The following is an 18,628-nucleotide window of genomic DNA, read 5'->3' as shown; positions in this document are numbered from 1 at the left end:
TTTCCTTTTAGTATTAAGTCAAGAACTTTCAACTTTCGCTTAAACACTTTATAGCTTCTCTTTGGTGTATCCGAATTGCCAGGATCACTGTTCCTGCATCCAAAGGCCATTATTAAGTAATATAAGGCTATTTGACCTCAAGTACTGCCGTAACACCACAGTGGACCTGATAACGTGGCCAGCTACTTAAGTGACCAACAATAGACAGTGTGGATACACCGGACAAAGGGATGATTCACATCTGGGTAGGATGGGGCAGGATAGCACGAAATTTCAACACGCTATTTGGAACACTATGCAATTTAAAACTCATTGATCATTTATTTCTGGAATTTTCCATTTAATAATTTCAGGCCATGGTAGACCATGGGTAACTGAAACCACAGAAAGCAAAACCACAGATAAGGGAGGAATACTGTGCTGACATCCTACCCCGCACCAGACACCATGCCAGGCATCAGGGACAAAGGGAGTAATGGTGGGTCCTGGCCTCTGGGAAGTCCTTGTAATCACAAGATTACAAGATCAAGCCAACATGCATGTTATGAACATAACTTGTTCCATGCATCTCTAGGAATGCAGCAGATATAGTTAGACCCTGAGTTTGTGTCTTATAAAAAGGCTTTTATAAGGGCTTTGTGCACTTCCCCCATCTGGACCTCAGTTTCCTTGTCATAAAAATGGAGGCGACGTTCTATAGGACTGTCAAGGGGTTCAGGTAAAAAATACTCCAGTGTTCACCCTGCCAAGAGGAGGGTTAGGGTAGCATATATTGTAAGGATAGAGACACCATATGTGCCAGCTGAAGCTTCAACGTCCAGCCAACAAGGATTAAGCTGTGACCATGTGCTTAGGCCCTGGTACTTCCAATGGCTCTTGAGTAGGGAACAACAGAGAACAGAGATGTCCAGGCTTACAGAGGACAAGGACTACTCGGGAAGCCCGGGAAGCAGGTTGGGAGGCAGATGGCAATGCTACAGAGCCTGGGTAACAGCTCGAAGAAGTAGCCAGAGGTGAGGAAGGAGGTCTGTCTGCCTAGGCCCTAAACCATAATACCCCATAGTTCCTCTCTATGATCTCAAATAGAGAGTAAGTGGGTCACCCTCCCACTTACCTGCCACGTGATTCAATGCCTTTTGTGACAAGCTTTCTCCTGCAGGGCACTTCCTAATTTTTATTTTAACTTAATTTCATTTGACTAGAAATGTCCTGGGGAAAGAGTGGAGTTCTGGCCTGGGTTTGCCGTTGTTGGTGACGATGTTTCCTTACCATCTGCCCAGCAAAGGAGACCTCCACGAAGGGGTCCACAAGGTCCTTATTGTCACCCACAAATGCTTTGGTGACGTTCGCCATGATGCTGGAGTTCATTTTAGGCAACCCCTCTGCTTTGTAGAGTCTCACATAGAATCTGGCCCAGGGTCTCTCTGATGGAAACCCTTGAGGGATCAAGAGGTTCCTTGAGGGGGAACAAAAACAAAAAATAAAAAGCTCTCTCACTTGAAAGAACAGAAAAAGTGGAAGCAATCTGGACGTAGAAAGAAGGATCCTGATATAGGAGAAAATACTGAAAAGATCAGGATTCATCGCTAAAACGAGTTTTCTTTGTGGTGTAAGTGGCAGCAAAGGATATGAAAACAGTGAATGCAAACTTATTCCAGTCCTCGAATTATAGAGTAAACACCATCTTCCACACTGCACCTTAAAAGAAGTGCATTAAGTCTTCCCATTTCATAAACCAGTGGTTGAAAGTATAATTCCTTCAAAGAAAAATCAACCAAATCCAGATAAATAGGAAAAACTCAAGAACAGTTTATCTCTATGGGGAGACAGGCTGTCCTTGTCCTAGAAGCTGATCTCCCAAAGGCTAGTGGCACTGCTGATAAGACACATCTTGGTGCCTCTGAGAGAGTAGAATCCCAGGTGGACAAGGCACGAATTTGGCAATTCTCATGTACCCACCAGGAAAGGGAGGGAGGGAGGGGAAAGACAGATCAACTTTGGGCATATCGTTCATTTGTCTTGAGTGGCCCTGGATGGACCCGCCTCACTTTTCTATTTGCTCCTCGGCATCGGAGGTTTTGGGGTTGGTCTTTAAGATGTCGCCTCTCCCAGTCACGCTGATGTCACACTTCAGGTACCCCTTCATGCCCGTCCTGATGTCGCCAGGGTCTGTGAGCAGGGCCCACTTGTCACAGAACTGATGACCTGTAAAAGCGTCCTGACAGCTCAGATACCCTGCACGGCTGGACCCAGCAGGTGCAGCCAGTTCCATCCCACACGCAAGGCCTCCCAAGCTCTATTCCCTGGAGGGGGCAGCTCATCAGGGTATTCCCCAGCCTCGTGCTGCCTCCTTCCGCTCCTCCCCTCCTTCCCTCCTCTCCTTTTGTTCCCACCTTCTTCTCTGTCTTTCTCTCCAACCTGCCACAGGTATTTGGAAAGCCTCCAACCCAGTGCTAATTGCCTGGACAGGTTCCTAGCTTTGACAGGCTATGAACGGCTATGACAGGACATGAATGGAGTAGAGAAGTCAGTACTATTTCACAGGCTGTAAATGTGACTCATGGATCTTTTTGTTTGGCCTACACTGTCAATCCAAACTTTAAAATCTCTTACAAAATCTAGACTTCTGGCTTATCTGAAAAAAACCGTTAGATCTGCCAATACAGAATGCACATTTCCACATGTCAGCAGGTGGTAAAGAAGCTGAGTAGCCACTGTGGGTTGTGAGCCCTCCTGTTCCCCACAGCCTGAAGCACCCCTTAACATATTAACCCACTGCACTCCCAAGGCCTGGCCCCCTGGGCTCATGTGAGTTGCAACTACTTTTGAAGAGAAGGGGTCTCATAAGAAAAGATCTGTATTTGTTGATGGCCCCATTACTTATCCACTCCCGACCTTGGACAAATTACCTGCCTTCTCTGAGTTTCACTTTCTATAAATCAGGGATAAGAATTATCATAGCAAATCTTTATATGGCATGCAACAACCCCAGAAAGGAGGCACTATTTTTATCTTCATTTTCTCAGTTGAGAAAACTGAGGTGCAGAGAAGTCAAGTCATTTGCCCAAGGTTGCACAACCAGAAACAGCAGGGTGGAATTTGAAGCCAAGCCATCTGGCTCCACAGGGGTGCCAACGTGGCTCAGTCATTTAAGCGTTCGACCTTGGCTCAGATCATGATCTCGCAGTTGGTGGATTTGAGCCCCGCATCAGGCTCTGTGCTGACAGCTCAGAGCCTGAAGCCTGCTTCAGGTTCTGTGTCTCCCTCTCTTTCTCTCTCTCTGTCCCTCCCCTGCTCACGCTCCTTCTCTGTCTCCCAAAAATGAATAAACATTAAAAAAAAAGTTGAAGCTATGCCATCTGGCTCCAGAGTCCAAATGTGGAACTCCTGTGTGTCACCTTTCCTGTGTCTGCCGCACAGCAGTAAATGAGATCGAATTTGTTGGCGGGAGAACTGTTCAGAAATATGGACATAAAAGACAATTTTGCAATTAGACTGTGAACTTTGAGGAAAAGAGCCAGGTGTTGCTCCGATTGTGTAATTGGTGTTGATACTGTTGAATGAATGGGTCAGTGTCATACTGTTCAATGAATGGGTCAGTGGACGGGCAAATGAATGAGTTGACCTCCAGGTGTGGTAAACTGGAGATGAGTAAGGGAGAGATGGGGAAGCAACGCTTTCTTACCAGGTTGGTTGTACACAGTCCCCAGGTCTACTTTGAAGGAACCGATCAGTATGCTTCCTATCAGCTTGTGGTGAAAGACCTGAGGAGAGATGGAGCAGTGAGTCCGGCCGCACTAGATTTCTCTTTGAGGATAAATCTGTGAAATGGGTCCGTGATACCTCAGCGAGGATTCTAGACCTTGACGCTTGTCTGACCTTCACTCATCTGGAGCACAATGACATTTGGTCATCAAGTGAAAAGGGCATCCAGAAGTTATCTCACCTGTACCTGTTCCTCCTGGCAGGTTTTCAGCTAGGACAGCTAACAAATCTCACTGTCTTGAAAAGTATTTTTTTGAGCCAAAGTAAGCTCTAGTACAACCCATCTCTGCCTTTTGAAACTCTACGCATCCTGCAATGTCTAGAGCAAATATTACCTCCTCCAAGCAGCCCTCCCTGATCCCCCTCAGCTGAAAGTCCTCTTTCTCCCCTAAACTTCCATAACACTCTGCTCACAGCTTGCTTGGAGAACTCATCACATATTGCTTTGAGAAGTACAATAGTCAGAACAAGGGAGGTGGTCATCCTCAATATTTTATCTGATCAGAAGTCAGCAGGGTACCTGGCTGGTTACAGCAACACACTGTAATGCAGTGCTATCAAGATGCAGAAGTTCTAAAGGAAAGCAGCAGAGCTGGTACCGGGTCCAGGAGGCACACTGAATGGGAAACTACTGAAGAAGCAGGAGCAATTGAACCTTCAACTCAGAAAAGAGAAAACTGGGGGTGTGGAGAAGGGGTAACGGTAACTTAAATGTTTTCCAATCTTGAAAATCCTGCCATCTATAATACGGAGTAAGTTCCCCATGTGGTTTCCAAGTCACAGAAGGAGAGACTCAGCTCACTATAAGGACGGCTTCTATAACAGAACTTTCTGGCAATGAATAGGTTTTTCTGGAGATAGTGACCTCCCATCACTGGCTATAACCACGCAGTGCACCAAAACCCCATGTCATGGAGGTGGTGAGAGGGATTCCTACTAGTTAGACTAGATGGCCTCTGGGCTTCCTTCTATGACATTCTGAGTTTCATAAATCAAAGACAGTTTCCTACTTTCTCCTACCCACCACATGCATGGCCTTGTTCATCATACGTGTTCAATAAACATTCGGTGAATTAATGAATGATTCACTGACTGAATGATGTATATGAATAGGAGACTTTTGTGGTTTCTAAGCTCCCTTTGGCAGAGGCAATAAGAATAAATCAATTCAATGGACTTCAGGAAATGAAGAAATGACAGCCCTTCCCATCTCTCTTTCCACCCTTGCTCCCTGGCCCAAACTTTACAAGCGAGTTAAGATAACTGAGGGGAAGGGAAGACAGCTGGGCTCCAGGGGAGGAGTTATTTAAGGCCATGCATACAAAGCTCACTCCAAACCTCCTATGCTTACAGTTGCTAATGTGGCTTCCCAAAGGCCCAAGCAAGAACACAAGCCTGACTCAGGCTCTCTTGTCAGGTCAAAGGCATCTGGGTCCCTGTGGGCTTGATGGGATGATGGGAAGCAAGAGCCTGTTTAAAGCGTCTTTAAATAACACAGGAGGCCTCTTCAAATCATCCATCCACCCAGGCTTAGGGCCAGGGAAGCCTGGTGTGGTCAAGCATTAGATTACCAGGACTTCAGGGAGTGGCACACACAGACTGCTGGGGCCTTGCATGCCAGGGGCCACTTGTCAAGGGAAGATGGTCTTTAGCACCACCAAGGTCTGTCACAGCCTGGCCATCCCAATAGCCCCTGCTTACTGCACTCCCTCCTTCGTCCCCCGTGTTCAATGTTGTTGGGGCACATTGACTTTTAGTTCATGGACTAGCCAAAAACTTGTATTAAACACTCCCCTCCAAGGGAGTTTTCCCTGTAAAATCTTTGGTGTCTGTCCCTAAGGGTCATCCAGGGAGCCCAAAGTATTCTCTTCTTCCAAGCTAGAGGAACAAAGATAGGCAATACTAGCTTTGGTCCTCGGTCTAAAAATCCACTGTCCTACAGACAGTCATGACCCTTATCTATGCTACGGTATAAAAATCTAGCTAGTCACTGTTTGTCTGAAATGTAGACAGTTCCTTAGGACCCACCTACACTGCCCATCTCACAGATGGTCGCCTGAGCTATGCAATGTAACAAAGTCTTAGGCCGTGCCCCGGGTCCTGAAATATCTTCTGCAACACTTGTCCTCATGCCTGAAATTCACATTAAGAATGTTTGGCTCTTGACAACTTTTCATTCTTCAAGAGTCACATTCTTCAAGTGCCCCTGAGAAAGAGAATATAATAATTCCACTATTACCTAAGACTTAATGCAGTATTTATATATGTTATACATATAATACTGTGCATATATATAATATCAAATATATGGTGTGATACAAATAGAATGGAATAGAATAGAATAGAATAGAATAGAATATGTGGGTGACAAGGACAGGCAAGGAAGTCTCTGAGACAATTTTTGCCATCTTAAAATTCTGATTAGAGTTGGTGTCACTGGAGGAAAACATTTCCCCATTCTCCACACTTCTTGCATTGTCACATAAAGTACGGGGTCTGTCCTTTTGGAACCACTAGGAGGAGAGCACTAACCTTTGTCCCACCCACCCCGCCTCTCTCAGGGATGCATAACCATGCTACCCTCTTCTTGGGAGAAGTAGTGATTTCTCAGAGGGGCGAGATAGATGCAGTCTGCCACCCGCTGGTCTCTCTGTCTCTTCAGTGAGTGGCATGAGGTTGGCATGAGTTCCGTCTGGCCCCCATGCTCTCTCATTTGGGTGAGTACGGCTTCGGCACGGGCACCTTCCCTTCCCATTCATGCCCTCCGTGTGGTGGACCACCTTCGTAAGGCATCGTTGGCTAGACCAAGAATCTTCTCTATCTCTGCTGTTTAGACATGATCTGTGGAGGCAGGTCATTCTGCCTCAGGGCTTCACTCCGCAGGGCTGAGGAAGGGTCTATGCAGCAGACACGACCCCACATGAGCAGGTCCTAAAGTCTACTCTCAGGCAGCTATGAAGAAGCCTAATGGCAACCACTTGCTCCAAATCACATTCTCTGATCCAGCATCACTGATATATGTGGTTCCTTCCTGATGCTTTTTCCTACTTCTCTATTTATTACCAACTACATGTGGGGAGTGCTGTGATTAATTAGCATTAGTGTGGATATCATCCCAGGAAAGAGACACTCACATTTCATTTCATAAAAAGAAAGAAATCAACTCAAAATGGCAATCGTAAAGATGGCCGTTGAAGCATGTATTTCACATTCCCACATTAGTAAACTCCACAATTCAATTCATGATGGCTTCAGCATAGCTTATAGCTTGTTTCCAGGAAGCACAGATTTCCTTGAAGAGGTTTTCCTTCCCAAATTCCTCCACACTAGTTATTTCATGTTCTATCCTGTTGGTTTGGAACTCACCAACCCACACTCACCCCTCCCAAACCTATTCACCCCTACACAGGCTGAGCTGTTCTAGAGAGTTCCCAATGCCTACAATCTTTTCCATCACCCCGCCCCTCCATCACCAATGATACACTTACTGAGATTTTGATGATCTTGTCAAAAAGATGCACTTGGGGTCCAATGAAGTCGAAGACAAAGTACTATGAAACATAAAATTCATTTTGACCATAAATTCCAGACTTGCATCTAAAAACCTTATTACTGGAGTAGTTGTAGATTTCTATCATTCTAACCAATTGCTGCATGGTCGTCAGTGGCATGAATATACCATCAGTTGATTGGTCATCTCCTATTTAAGGTCACCTAAATTCTTTTTAATTTGTTTTCAAATGCAAAAAAAAAATGCTCTCACCCCACACTTGCCCAGGATATAGGTGATTTTTCCTCTAAAATGGACATGAAAAGTGGAATTGTTGGGTCATAGCTTATGTGCATGTGAATTTCTAATAGATAGTGTGAAATTTCTTTCCAAAGGGGCCAAGCCATTTTATATTCTCACTGCCAGCATACAAAAATACCATTTCTCCAGAACCCTGCAAACCCTTTATATCATCAATTCTCTTAAATTTTTTGCCTATTAATAATGATGGATAAAAAATCATATCTCAATGTGGTTTTAATTTGGGGTGAACTTGATTAAAATCTAATTTCCTCAGGATTTTGCAGTTTCAAACATTGCTGTGATATTCCCAAGATTGACCAGGAAGAGTATGAAAAGAAATTATGGACAAGGAAGACTTCTAATTTTAAGAAAGTGTTTGAATTTTATTTTTTCTAACGTTTATTTATTTTAGAGAGAGGGAGAGAGCAGGAGAGGGGCAGAAAGAGAGGGAGACAGACATATCAGTGCAGAGCTCGACGCAGGGCTTGAACTCACGAACTGTGAGACCATGACCTGAGCCAAAATTGAGAGTCAGATGCTGAACCGACTGAGCCACCCAGGCGTCCCAAAAAAGTGGTTAAATTTCAGAGTCGAAGAAATTAGACCAGTCTCTATATTCTACAGACAAAGGAAGACTGAAGCCCAAAGGATTTAAAAGACATGCCTAGATTCAGACAGCTGGTTATTGATGGACCTGAGAGCTCGGCTTATTTCTCCAGAAGGTATCACACAAGGGGTTCAAGTACTAGATATTTCACTGTTTGAACTTCACCGAGCACCTCCCAAATGTGAAGTTGTATTCTCCTAAGATTTAGAACACTGGGATGGTGTCTCATTGTGGGTTGTGTCTTTTGGGGGACTAGTTGGGGTGAGGGAGGCAGGGCCAGAAAGTTGCTTTTTATATGTTTTTGAGCTTCGTTGTGGAGAAATAACACAAGGGCCTTAGAGATGGACAGGACAGTAGTAGGAATGGGAGAGCTCTCTGCTCACAGCCTGCTTTTACAGGGCAAAACAGAAAAACCAAAATGTGGAAAGTGAAAAATGCCATCACACGCCATAATAAGAGACCTTCAAAATGGTGGTCCTTAGATATCAATGACAGGTCACATTACATTCCATGTCTTCTGTTTAAGAAAATGGGAAAATACATATGACATTTCAGGAAGTTTTTCATATATATATATATATACACATATGTGTGTATATACATATGAAACTTTTAAAGAGTTTTATTGTTCAGAATTTCTTTTATGTGGAAAACTCAGATGAAATTTCTCATTTTGATGTATGAGATGCTGTGGGTTCCTTGGACCAATAAATTAGTTCCAATGTTTATTGCTTTCTGCTGCATTTCACATTTCAAACTCAATTGCCTCACACAGGTTCCCTAGACCTTTGAGCCACACACATTTTTATAGCCGGAAAATATTCCCTAGCCACTATTAACTGGTTCCTTCAACATCTGGTGGCCTTTGGCTTGAAAATTAGAGGCAAAAGCTGTAACAAAGGTTTTTAGTTCAACTGTACCAAAAGTTTTTACTTCAACTTCTATATTTTTACTTGAGTGTCTACTGATTGCACTTGGTCCCAACTTAATGTAATTTAGATCCAGGACTTGTATGCATAAAGAAAATACTAATTACAGCATTTAACAAACCTGTAGAGCTTTGCAGTTTTAAAGCATTTTCATACACATTATTTCATGTCCCATCCATGCTAAAAGTTGTTATGGAGTTGGGGGTAGAACAGGAAGGAAATAACTCATGGTAAAAGGCTTAGAGACAGAGTGATGGATGACAAGGAAAGCAGTTAACAGCTCAAATCCGATTTGCCCATTTTCTGTTGATTTCATTACCAACGGTCTCCCTTTTCAATTACTATTCCCATTAGGGAAATAATCAAGAGTTCGCTGCATTTTTTTCGTAATTCGTGGTGTCAAAATGACTATGGGGAAATAGGCACTCTTGTGCACTGTTAGTTGGAGTATAAATTATTACCTCTTTGAGGGCAATTTTGTGATATCAAAATTCTTTTTTTTTTTTTTTAACGTTTATTTATTTTTGAGACAGAGAGAGACAGAGCATGAATAGGGGAGGGGCAGAGAGAGAGGGAGACACAGAATCTGAAACAGGCTCCAGGCTCTGAGCTGTCAGCACAGAGCCCGACGCGGGGCTCGAACTCACGGACCGTGAGATCAGGACCTGAGTCGAAGTCGGACGCTTAACCGACTGAGCCACCCAGGCGCCCCTCAAAATTCTTAATACGCATATTCTTTGCCCCAGTTATGCCATATTAATGTGAGTGTAAGTAGTAGCCGAAAGATGAAAAAAATTAATATCCATCAATGAGAGATTGACTGGTTTAGAAAATTATGGTGTATCAATGCAATGGGAAACTACACCAATGAGGGGAAAATGAGACTGAACTATATGTCTTGATATTACCTCTAATATCATCTAAAATACATTGCTTTGTGAAAAGATCAAGGTCCAGGACAGTGTGGACAGAATGCTACCATTTGGTTATAATATTTATTTGTACTCGCATCCATGCCTGGGATATCTCTGGAAGGGTACACAAATGCCTGGTGAGGATGGCTGCCTCTAGGGCAGGAGGAAGGGGGTTAAGGGATCAAAGATCAGAGGGATGCATATTCTTCATCATATATCATTTTATACTCTGTATATTTTACCACTTCTTTTGCTGTGTAATCTTTTTATTAAAAAAAAATTATTCAGGGGCGCCTGCGTGGCGCAGTCGGTTAAGCGTCCGACTTCAGCCAGGTCACGATCTCGCGGTCCATGAGTTCGAGCCCCGCGTCGGGCTCTGGGCTGATGGCTCAGAGCCTGGAGCCTGTTTCCGATTCTGTGTCTCCCTCTCTCTCTGCCCCTCCCCCATTCATGCTCTGTCTCTCTCTGTCCCAAAAATAAATAAACGTTGAAAAAAAAAATAAAATTAAATAAACAAATAAATAAATAATTCAGTGTGTAGAATACTTAGAAGCCTCCTGTCTCTCTTTGATGCTTTCCGCTCTTTGATGTCCACAATTTCTGCACTGCTTGGAAAAATATGACTATTTTACTTTCCGATGCAACATGTCTATTTCAAAATTAATAATTAAATTTCTAGGGTCTCTTTCATGAAAAAGAATGTTTATCTTCTTTACAACCAACACTCAATACATTTACTGAATGTAAAACCAGACCTTATAGTGAATGAAGATCATCATATAAGATATAAGAATAAATTTTAAAAAAAGAGACAAGAAAATGGGGTATTTCGAAAACACAGCAATGAATTTAAAATCAGTGGGAATTCCTCACCTCTCCTTTCCATGCTCTTTTTGTGAAAACTCTATGGGGCTGTCTGCAAGGAGCTCAGAGAATTTTCCAGGGCTTAGATGAGTGGTGGGAAGCAGTGAGGAGGGACACAGTTTTTCTATTTGGCTAAAGAATACCCCAGATGGCAGTGCAGGGAGTGTTGGTGGAGAGGATACTGGTGACCTCCGTGACTTACTTCATTGTAAAATGGGCTGTTGGTTCCTTCCTTCACGGTGCTCTGCTTCTTCTCATCCCCAACCTCAATGATCACAACTGGATCAATGTTCTCACCCACCAGCTGGCGGGCCTCAATGATGGTGATGGCAATCTACAACACAAAGTAGCAGATATGCACTCTGGACCTTGCTGTTCATTCACACGAGAAGACACAGGACAGACTGTCACTTACTTGATAGTTTTGGGATCTGATCTCCCCATCATGGATCTTAGCCGACAGTTTTGATCTATTAAAAGAAAGTTTAACGTATTTGTTTCATTAAATAAGAACATACTTGGGATCCATAAGCCTTGATAATATTTTCCCAGGTACTTCTAAGTGCTTTTACTTATACTGTATCACATATTCTCTCTCCATCTCTGGAAGAGACAAAATGTAAATGAACAAGTGACTCAACCTCTCTCTGACTCAGTTACTCCATCTTAAAAATGAAGCTAATAATAGCACTTACCGCATGAGATAATGGCTACAATTAAATGATATAATGCATGTAGAGGTTTAACCCAGTGCTTGGTGAGAATAAGTGTCAACTCTTATTGTGCATATGATCATCAGTATCATTTATTTTTGGTTTTACAAAATGAGAAACTCAGATGCCTCAGCAAGTCAGTAGCACAGCTGGGTCTGCATAAAGATCTCCCTTATTTCCTGTCCAATCCTATCCACAGGACCCCTTTGCCATTTATAGTAGGTAAAAGAATCCTGAGTTTTGTGATTGCTTTTGAAAGAACTGGTAAAAGAGAAAATCGGAAGGAGCAACCCAGATGCCAAGCCAGTGAGATTTCACATTCCAGGGGATTTCATTTATCTGGACTGTCGTAAGGAATTAGAAACAGATGCACAACACCTGGGCATTTAGAGATTGGATAACAGTAGAAAGAGGTGACGGATCCCTGTGGTCACCAAGGCAGCAACGGGTGGGAAATGAACTGAGCTTGAGTTCCTATTGGATTTTATTCTCCTGCTTTCCAACAATACCATCTTGCATTTGACTTCATTCCATTTCCGCCGATTACAACTGAGTCCAGTAGAGAACAAAGAAGGCTAGTAAAAATCCCAAAGCTTTAGACTCAGACTGATCTGAATTAAAATATTTATTTTTCCCAACTTTGTGAAGTTACCCTTAATTTCCTCACCTGAAAATGGACATAATAATTCCTACCATGTAGTGTTGTTCTGAGGCTGAAAGGAGATAATGTATGTAGGGAAGAGTACATAGCAAAAGGTATGTATGTTCATTAATAAAATGGCAAATTCGCATTGATCATTTACTGTGGGAAAGCTCTGTGCTGGTCTCAGAGAAAAAAAAACAGATGAATGAGCCATCATCCTGGCCGTTACAGAGCTAGCAATCTATCCAAGGGAGAGAGGACCAAAGCACGGCAAGAAAAAACTCTTAAGTGTAAAATGTGTTGTAGAAAAAAAAAAAAAACGTGATAGGAGTTCAGAGAAGAAAGAAGTTCCCGAGAGCCCAGGTAAGCAACGAAGAATTCACTGCAGAGGTTGGATGTCAATGAGCATTATCTGGTGGGTAGAATTTCAACTGATGGAGAATGCACTGACCAGGGAAAAAGGAAAAGTCTACTCCCTGTTTCTTTTTCTCCTGCCCTCCTCCATGCGGTGCTGTTATTCTGGTGAAATAAATGGCAAGAGATCCCTTCAAGGATATTTCAAAGTAATTGAAATCCTGAGTCAGGGAGCTTAGGGGGCCATGGTTGTCATGGTGCAGTAAAGGGGGAAGGAGATACCGCAGTGAGTATGTGCATACAAACTTCATGTCTCCTTTAAAGAGTCATCCTCTCAGCTATCACCATCTCTGATTTCCAGCTGTTTCCCAACCCCCTCTACCCACATATCTACTGTGTGCCATCCTGTAGGGCCCAGTAATAACAACTCAGTCTGCCATACAGGGAAGCACTAATTTGCTTTATTGACAATAAGAATTCTGAGTGGACAAAGAAGGGATGGCATGAGGAATTACCATGAGTAAGAAATAGACATAAACAAATATGGTAGACTGAAGGCATTGATAGCCCCAGGTATTAGCTTCCTTGGAACAATGCTCTTTGCCTTCTGACTTGTCCCTCATTCTGACATGGGCTGGACTCGAGACTTGCACTGGCTAATAGAATGCAGCAGAAATGACTCATGCTGATTCCAAGCCTGGGCTCAAAAGACCTTATGTACTCATACTCCTTCTCCCGGAACTCTGCCATCACCACCATCAGACCAAGATCAGACTAGCCTGCTGGAGGATCTAATGCCATATCGAGGGGAGCTCGGTGGTCCCAGATGAAGCAATCTTAGACCAGCCTATTACCAGCCAACACTCAAACTAAAATCAGCAGAGCTACCAAATGACCACACGCACACACATGAGTGTGGATGTGTATCCGTCTAGAGCCAGTAAAACTAACCAAGAAGCCCACAGACTCCTAAGGAGCAACACATTTTTTACTAAGCCTCTGAGTTTTGGAGTGTTACACATCAATTGCTAACTGATAGAGCAAATCACAGGCACGAAGGCCAGTTTGTCCTGACTTTTTGTCGGGTAGTACAAACATTTGGGACAAACACAGAGCTAAGACACCTGGCACCTTGATGAATTAAAGAGCAGGTGAGGGACAGCTCCTGAGTCTGCCTCCTGTTGTTGCTGTCATTGCTGAATTATGAGACCTTAACTCAGGGGATTTAAGAGCAGAAGTTGGTCAAGGTGGGACCCTGGCTTGCTGAAGGCTGACCAGTATCAGGACGCCAGCACTGCCGTGGAGGAAACTGAATACATACAGACCTCTTGTCTTCCTGCCTTAGACCTTTGGCGCCTTGTGACCAGTGATCAGTTATTATTCTCTGTTTCCCAGAGCCTGCAGGGGTTCCTGCACATGGAGGTGCCCAGTAAATGTGTGCTGACTGCCTGCACCAGCACTGTACCTTCTCTTTGGAGGAGCGGCAGGGACAGGGGTCACAGATGCATGACCATAAATTAAATCTCCTCCCAGTCCTTCCTGGTGTGAAGGCCCCTCCTGTGACGCTTCTGCTTCATCCTGGCCATCTAGAGAAGCAAACAAGGAAGAAAACTCTGTCAAATATGATCCACAGTGGTGATCTGAGCCTCAACCGTCCAGCCTTATGCTAATCACCATAAGGGGTACGTGAAGACATTCAGACAGTCCCTGCCAGCGTGCAACTTAACATTTTACTGGCAGAAAAGACAGGCACATACCTTAACTTTTCTAAACAGTAAATTCGTCTTTTATTTCCAAAAAAGAGTAGATTTATATGCATGGTATTATGGAAAGAAAACTGGTATGAATTCAAAAACATGCTTTCAAGTCATGACCTTGCCACAGTGGAATTTCAGACAAGTAATTTATTCCCTCTGAACCTCATCAGTAAAATTTAATGTGCATAAGAATCACCTGGGAAGCTGTTAAAATGCAGATTCTGATTCAGCAGGTCTGGGGTGGAGCCCAAGATTCTGCATTTCCAATAGCAATGTCCCATGTAGATCTGTTCCTGCTGTCTGAGGGCCAATTTTGAGTAGAAAGGTGCCCTAGGTTGAATCATAGTCCCCAAAGATATCGAGTCCTAGTCTCCAGAACCTGTAAATGTTACTTGGAAAAAGGGTCTTTGCAGATGTGATTAAATGAAGGATTTTGAGATGAGGAGATTATCCTAGATTATACAGGTGGGTCCTAATGCAATAATATATATCCTTACAAGAGGGAGGCAGGGAACAGAAGAATGCAATGTAATCACAGGCAGAGGTGGGACAGATGCCCATCATAACCATCAGAAGAACACTAGAGGCAGGAATCAGATACTCCCCAGGGGATGGGGCCCTGCCAATATTTTTATTTCCACCCAGTGATACTGATTTCCAGCCTCCATTACTATGAGAAAATTAATGTGGGTTATTTTAACACACCCAGTTTGTGGTAATTTGTTACAGCAGCCACAGGAAATGAATGCACAAGTGTCTAGAAAATTTAAATGAATAGATAGTAAACATATTCTTTAGATCTCTTCCCCCACTGTGGGATTCTGATTTAATTTATCTGGGATATCACCTGGATGTCAAGATGTTTTAAATCCCCAGGTGATTCCTTTTCTTTTTAAAGTTTGTTTATTTATTTTGAGAGAGAGAGAGAGACAGAGAATCCCAAGCAGGCTCCACACTGCCACTTCGGAGCCTGCAGCAGGGCTCAAACTCACAAACGAGATCATGACCTGAGCTGAGCCACCCAGGTGCACCGCCCCACACGGACCCCAGGTGATTCTAAGGTGTAGCAAAGCTGAGGAACCACCTCTCAGCCAGGTTTTTGGTAAAAAACAGACAGTGTGGAATACTCTCATGCACTAAGAGACTCTGCATGGTGTAGTTCAAAACCCTGGCCCCAAAGGTTGGGTGGAAATCCCAGCCCTGCCACACCCTAACTTGAGGATCTTCTCTCTGCTCTGCTGTCCTCATCTATAAAGCGAGGCAAGGCCAATGTTACCCACCCCACAGAGATGCTTTTTTTTCTATGTTCTTTATAGCACTTTTCTCAACTTGAAATTCAGGTACCTCCTCAGGTCCCAATAGGTAACAGAGGGTGCCCCCAGAACAGAATGATCTGAGGACTTGGTAATTTACACGGGTGTGGGTACAGGAAAATCACAAAGGGTTGTGCAGCTACCTGAGGCTCAGAGCAGCCACACTGTATCTGTTTGGAAGACCCCAAAATGAGGAGAGCAGTTACCAGAACCTGGAAGGAGAGGAAGTCAGGTCCAGCTGGCTTCCCTATAAAGAGCAGCCACCATCCCCTTCGTTGAGGGGCACATCCAACCATGAATCCTGAGCTCACACTCCTCCGTCCTTCAAACTTCCTGCTGGGGCGCCCCATCGGGAAAGGGACCTGGGCTGTGCATCAATACAGGTCAGCCTCCTGGGGCTGAGGACAGGTGGAGAATTGATTTGGAAAGACAAACGGAAGAGTCCTACACAGGGCTAGCCCCTCTCTAATCTATCCGATGTTCACCATCATATAGAATAGAATCTAGCACAGGACCCAACACTCAGTGGAACTTCCATTAGTCTTTCTTGAGTAAATGCATGAATGGAAGATCATGGGAGGTACTCAAAAACTCTGTCGGATAACTAGTTAAAGGATGGGTTAGGATCACTGGAATTTTATGAAATTAAGATATAGCCACTATGCCTCAAATACACAGACCTGAGACCCACTGACTCTGAGAATCTCCAAATGCTACATCCAGAAGAGCCTAACTTTCCAGGATAGGCCCAAAAGGAAAGACCAAAGTGTACTCAGTTCTATGGACTTTGTTTTGTCAGTCTCCCACAGGGCAAGCCCCTAGTCAGCAGGATGAATGCTATTTACTTTCTAGGAAGGGTCTGATTCTTCTCTGCCCTGTTTGCTTTCTGGGCTGACAACTCTAATTAGAATGAGCCATAGGAGCCAGCTTCTCTGAAATGCCTGAGGTTGACTGCCCTAAATCTCCACCACCTTGTTCTTTCCTTCCCTACGTGGTCATTATAGGCTCCTAACTGGAGGCTGACCCATGGAATAGGAAAACCCAGGCCCGTGTATAAGATTGACCTAGGCTCAGGAGCTGGCTTCTCCACTTATTGGCTGTGTGACTTTGGGCAAGCACTCACCCTCTCTGAACCTCTATTGTAAAATAGGAGCAAAAGAACCTACATTTCAGAGTCATGAATGATGCATGTCAAATAAAAAGCAGCAGGGACTTGTTAAATGTGTCATAAATATTATTTTTCGTAACATCGTGAAAGTAAGGGACTGTCTCATTCAACCTTGTGCCCCAGGACCACAATTTCAAAGACACCAGGAAAGACCTAAAAGCCTTTTCTACCTACTCCCTGATACCTTCAATTTGACTGAACAGACAAGTATTTCGTTAAGCTTTAAGTCCTGTCCCCACTTAAAATGCCTCTCCCATCCCATCCCAATGGGTCCCTCCAAGGAGACGAGAGGGGTGAAGACACAGCAGACCCACTGCACCATTTGGGCTCGTAAATGTTCCAGAAAGCTAGCCTCACGCTGGGTGTTGTCAGGGCCACTCAGCAGAAGTCTCCGGAAGACCACCTGTCCATCGGAAGCAGTTAATCCTATTTGACTCAACAAACGTGTGTCTACCTGATGCCAGGCCTGGCCCCACCGGTACGTATGGTTCACACTGTAACTTGGGGATTTATTTGTTCTTTCGAAGAAGCAAGCCGCCCATTCTGAGGGCGAAAAGTCCGACAGCCAGGACGTGCATCCCAACGCCACTGCTTCCTGGTTCTGGGCTCCCAGCCTGAGAGGCTTGCGGGGTCTGTGCCTCCACATAGGGTCCTGTGATCCGAAGGACCTTGTCACACTGAGCTCAGCACTGTGCTATTGCCATCCACAAACTCTTAATTTCTTAGCAAGGGCTTTGCATTCTTATTTTCCACTAGGCCCTGCAATTTCTGCCGCTGTCCTTCCCATACTTTACTTACTCTCTCTGCATCTCTGCAACCTCATTTGTAAACCTGGGATAACAACACCCACTGGTAAGATGATGGCAGGGTCAAATGAGACCATAAATGCAGAGCCTCCCCCGTAGCAGCTGCTGTCCTCACTCTTATTTTTGAAATCTCACTGGATCCTCCCCATGGTGTGTGAGGTCAGCCCAGCAACCCACATCGTGCCCGCTTGACAAAGGAAGAAACAGAATCAGAGCTGCGCAGTGGCTTATCCTGGGCTACAGAGCAAATGAGAAGAGAAGCAGGAGCTTGGACCTTGTCACCGCCTCTCCTTGGGGTCCCCTTCCATGGCCCAGCAGGTGTCCGCCCCACCCCTGTTGGGCCCAATGACCAGGTGACCAGCAGCACTGGGGTGGATTGCACCTGTGACCAGCAGGGCCTGAAGACCCAGCAGGTAGCACACCCCCCACCTGGCTTCCACGCTTCCACGGAGGGACAGCTCCATTCTCAGCCAAGGAGGTGTCAACTCTATGAGACCTGTAGGCTCCCAATGCCAGGGTAGTGCATTTCCCCCCACCCCCAAAAGCCTCACCTTGAGCAGCCTTATTGGCTAGGGTTAACCCCTTCTCTGCTTTCTTCTTCTTCTTCTTCAGCTTGAGCCCAAACATCCCCTTTCTGAAAAGAAGAAGAAAAACTAAACAACATTGTAACAGTAACTTCAAGTCATTCAGACATATTAGGAGAAAACACACACACACACACACACACACACACAGGGTTTTCCTGGAAGCCGACCAGCCTCCTCTTCTCCTCTTTCACCCTGGTGGATGAGGATCAAAAGACAAGTCAGGAAGAACCAACAAGCTCTTCAGACAGCTCTACATTTGCAGAAACCATGAAACCTCACCAGAAATCATGAGGTCCACCTAGAACTTAAATGACGCAGAATATGAATACTAACACCACCGGCTGGTATTTCACCATTTCTCCTCACTTCCCTGTACCCGGCACTCAAAAATGAATGACATCACTTAGCCAACACA

The 18,628-nt window shown here is 44.4% G+C and overlaps 1 protein-coding gene across 1 annotated transcript in view; it reads right to left on the bottom strand.

The window, feature by feature from the left end:
- FER1L6 (fer-1 like family member 6) overlaps window positions 1–18,257 on the bottom strand; it is a 120,965-nt gene extending 102,708 nt beyond the window's left edge. Inside the window, exons 1-8 of the mRNA XM_043601705.1 lie at window positions 18,178–18,257; window positions 14,048–14,168; window positions 11,288–11,342; window positions 11,075–11,206; window positions 7,254–7,316; window positions 3,686–3,764; window positions 2,049–2,205; window positions 1,270–1,456 (exon numbers count right to left, since the gene is read on the bottom strand). Coding sequence (XP_043457640.1) covers window positions 1,270–1,456; window positions 2,049–2,205; window positions 3,686–3,764; window positions 7,254–7,316; window positions 11,075–11,206; window positions 11,288–11,342; window positions 14,048–14,168; window positions 18,178–18,253 — 870 coding nt within the window. The 5' untranslated portion in view covers window positions 18,254–18,257. The remainder of the gene's footprint in view (window positions 1–1,269; window positions 1,457–2,048; window positions 2,206–3,685; window positions 3,765–7,253; window positions 7,317–11,074; window positions 11,207–11,287; window positions 11,343–14,047; window positions 14,169–18,177) is intronic.
- Window positions 18,258–18,628: the final 371 nt, after the last annotated feature.

The sequence above is a fragment of the Prionailurus bengalensis genome, chromosome F2, assembly GCF_016509475.1.
Source record: "Prionailurus bengalensis isolate Pbe53 chromosome F2, Fcat_Pben_1.1_paternal_pri, whole genome shotgun sequence".
NCBI classification, from domain to species: Eukaryota; Metazoa; Chordata; class Mammalia; order Carnivora; family Felidae; genus Prionailurus; species Prionailurus bengalensis.
Note: the sequence above shows the minus strand (reverse complement) of the source record. Positions and strands in the feature narration are given on the sequence as shown.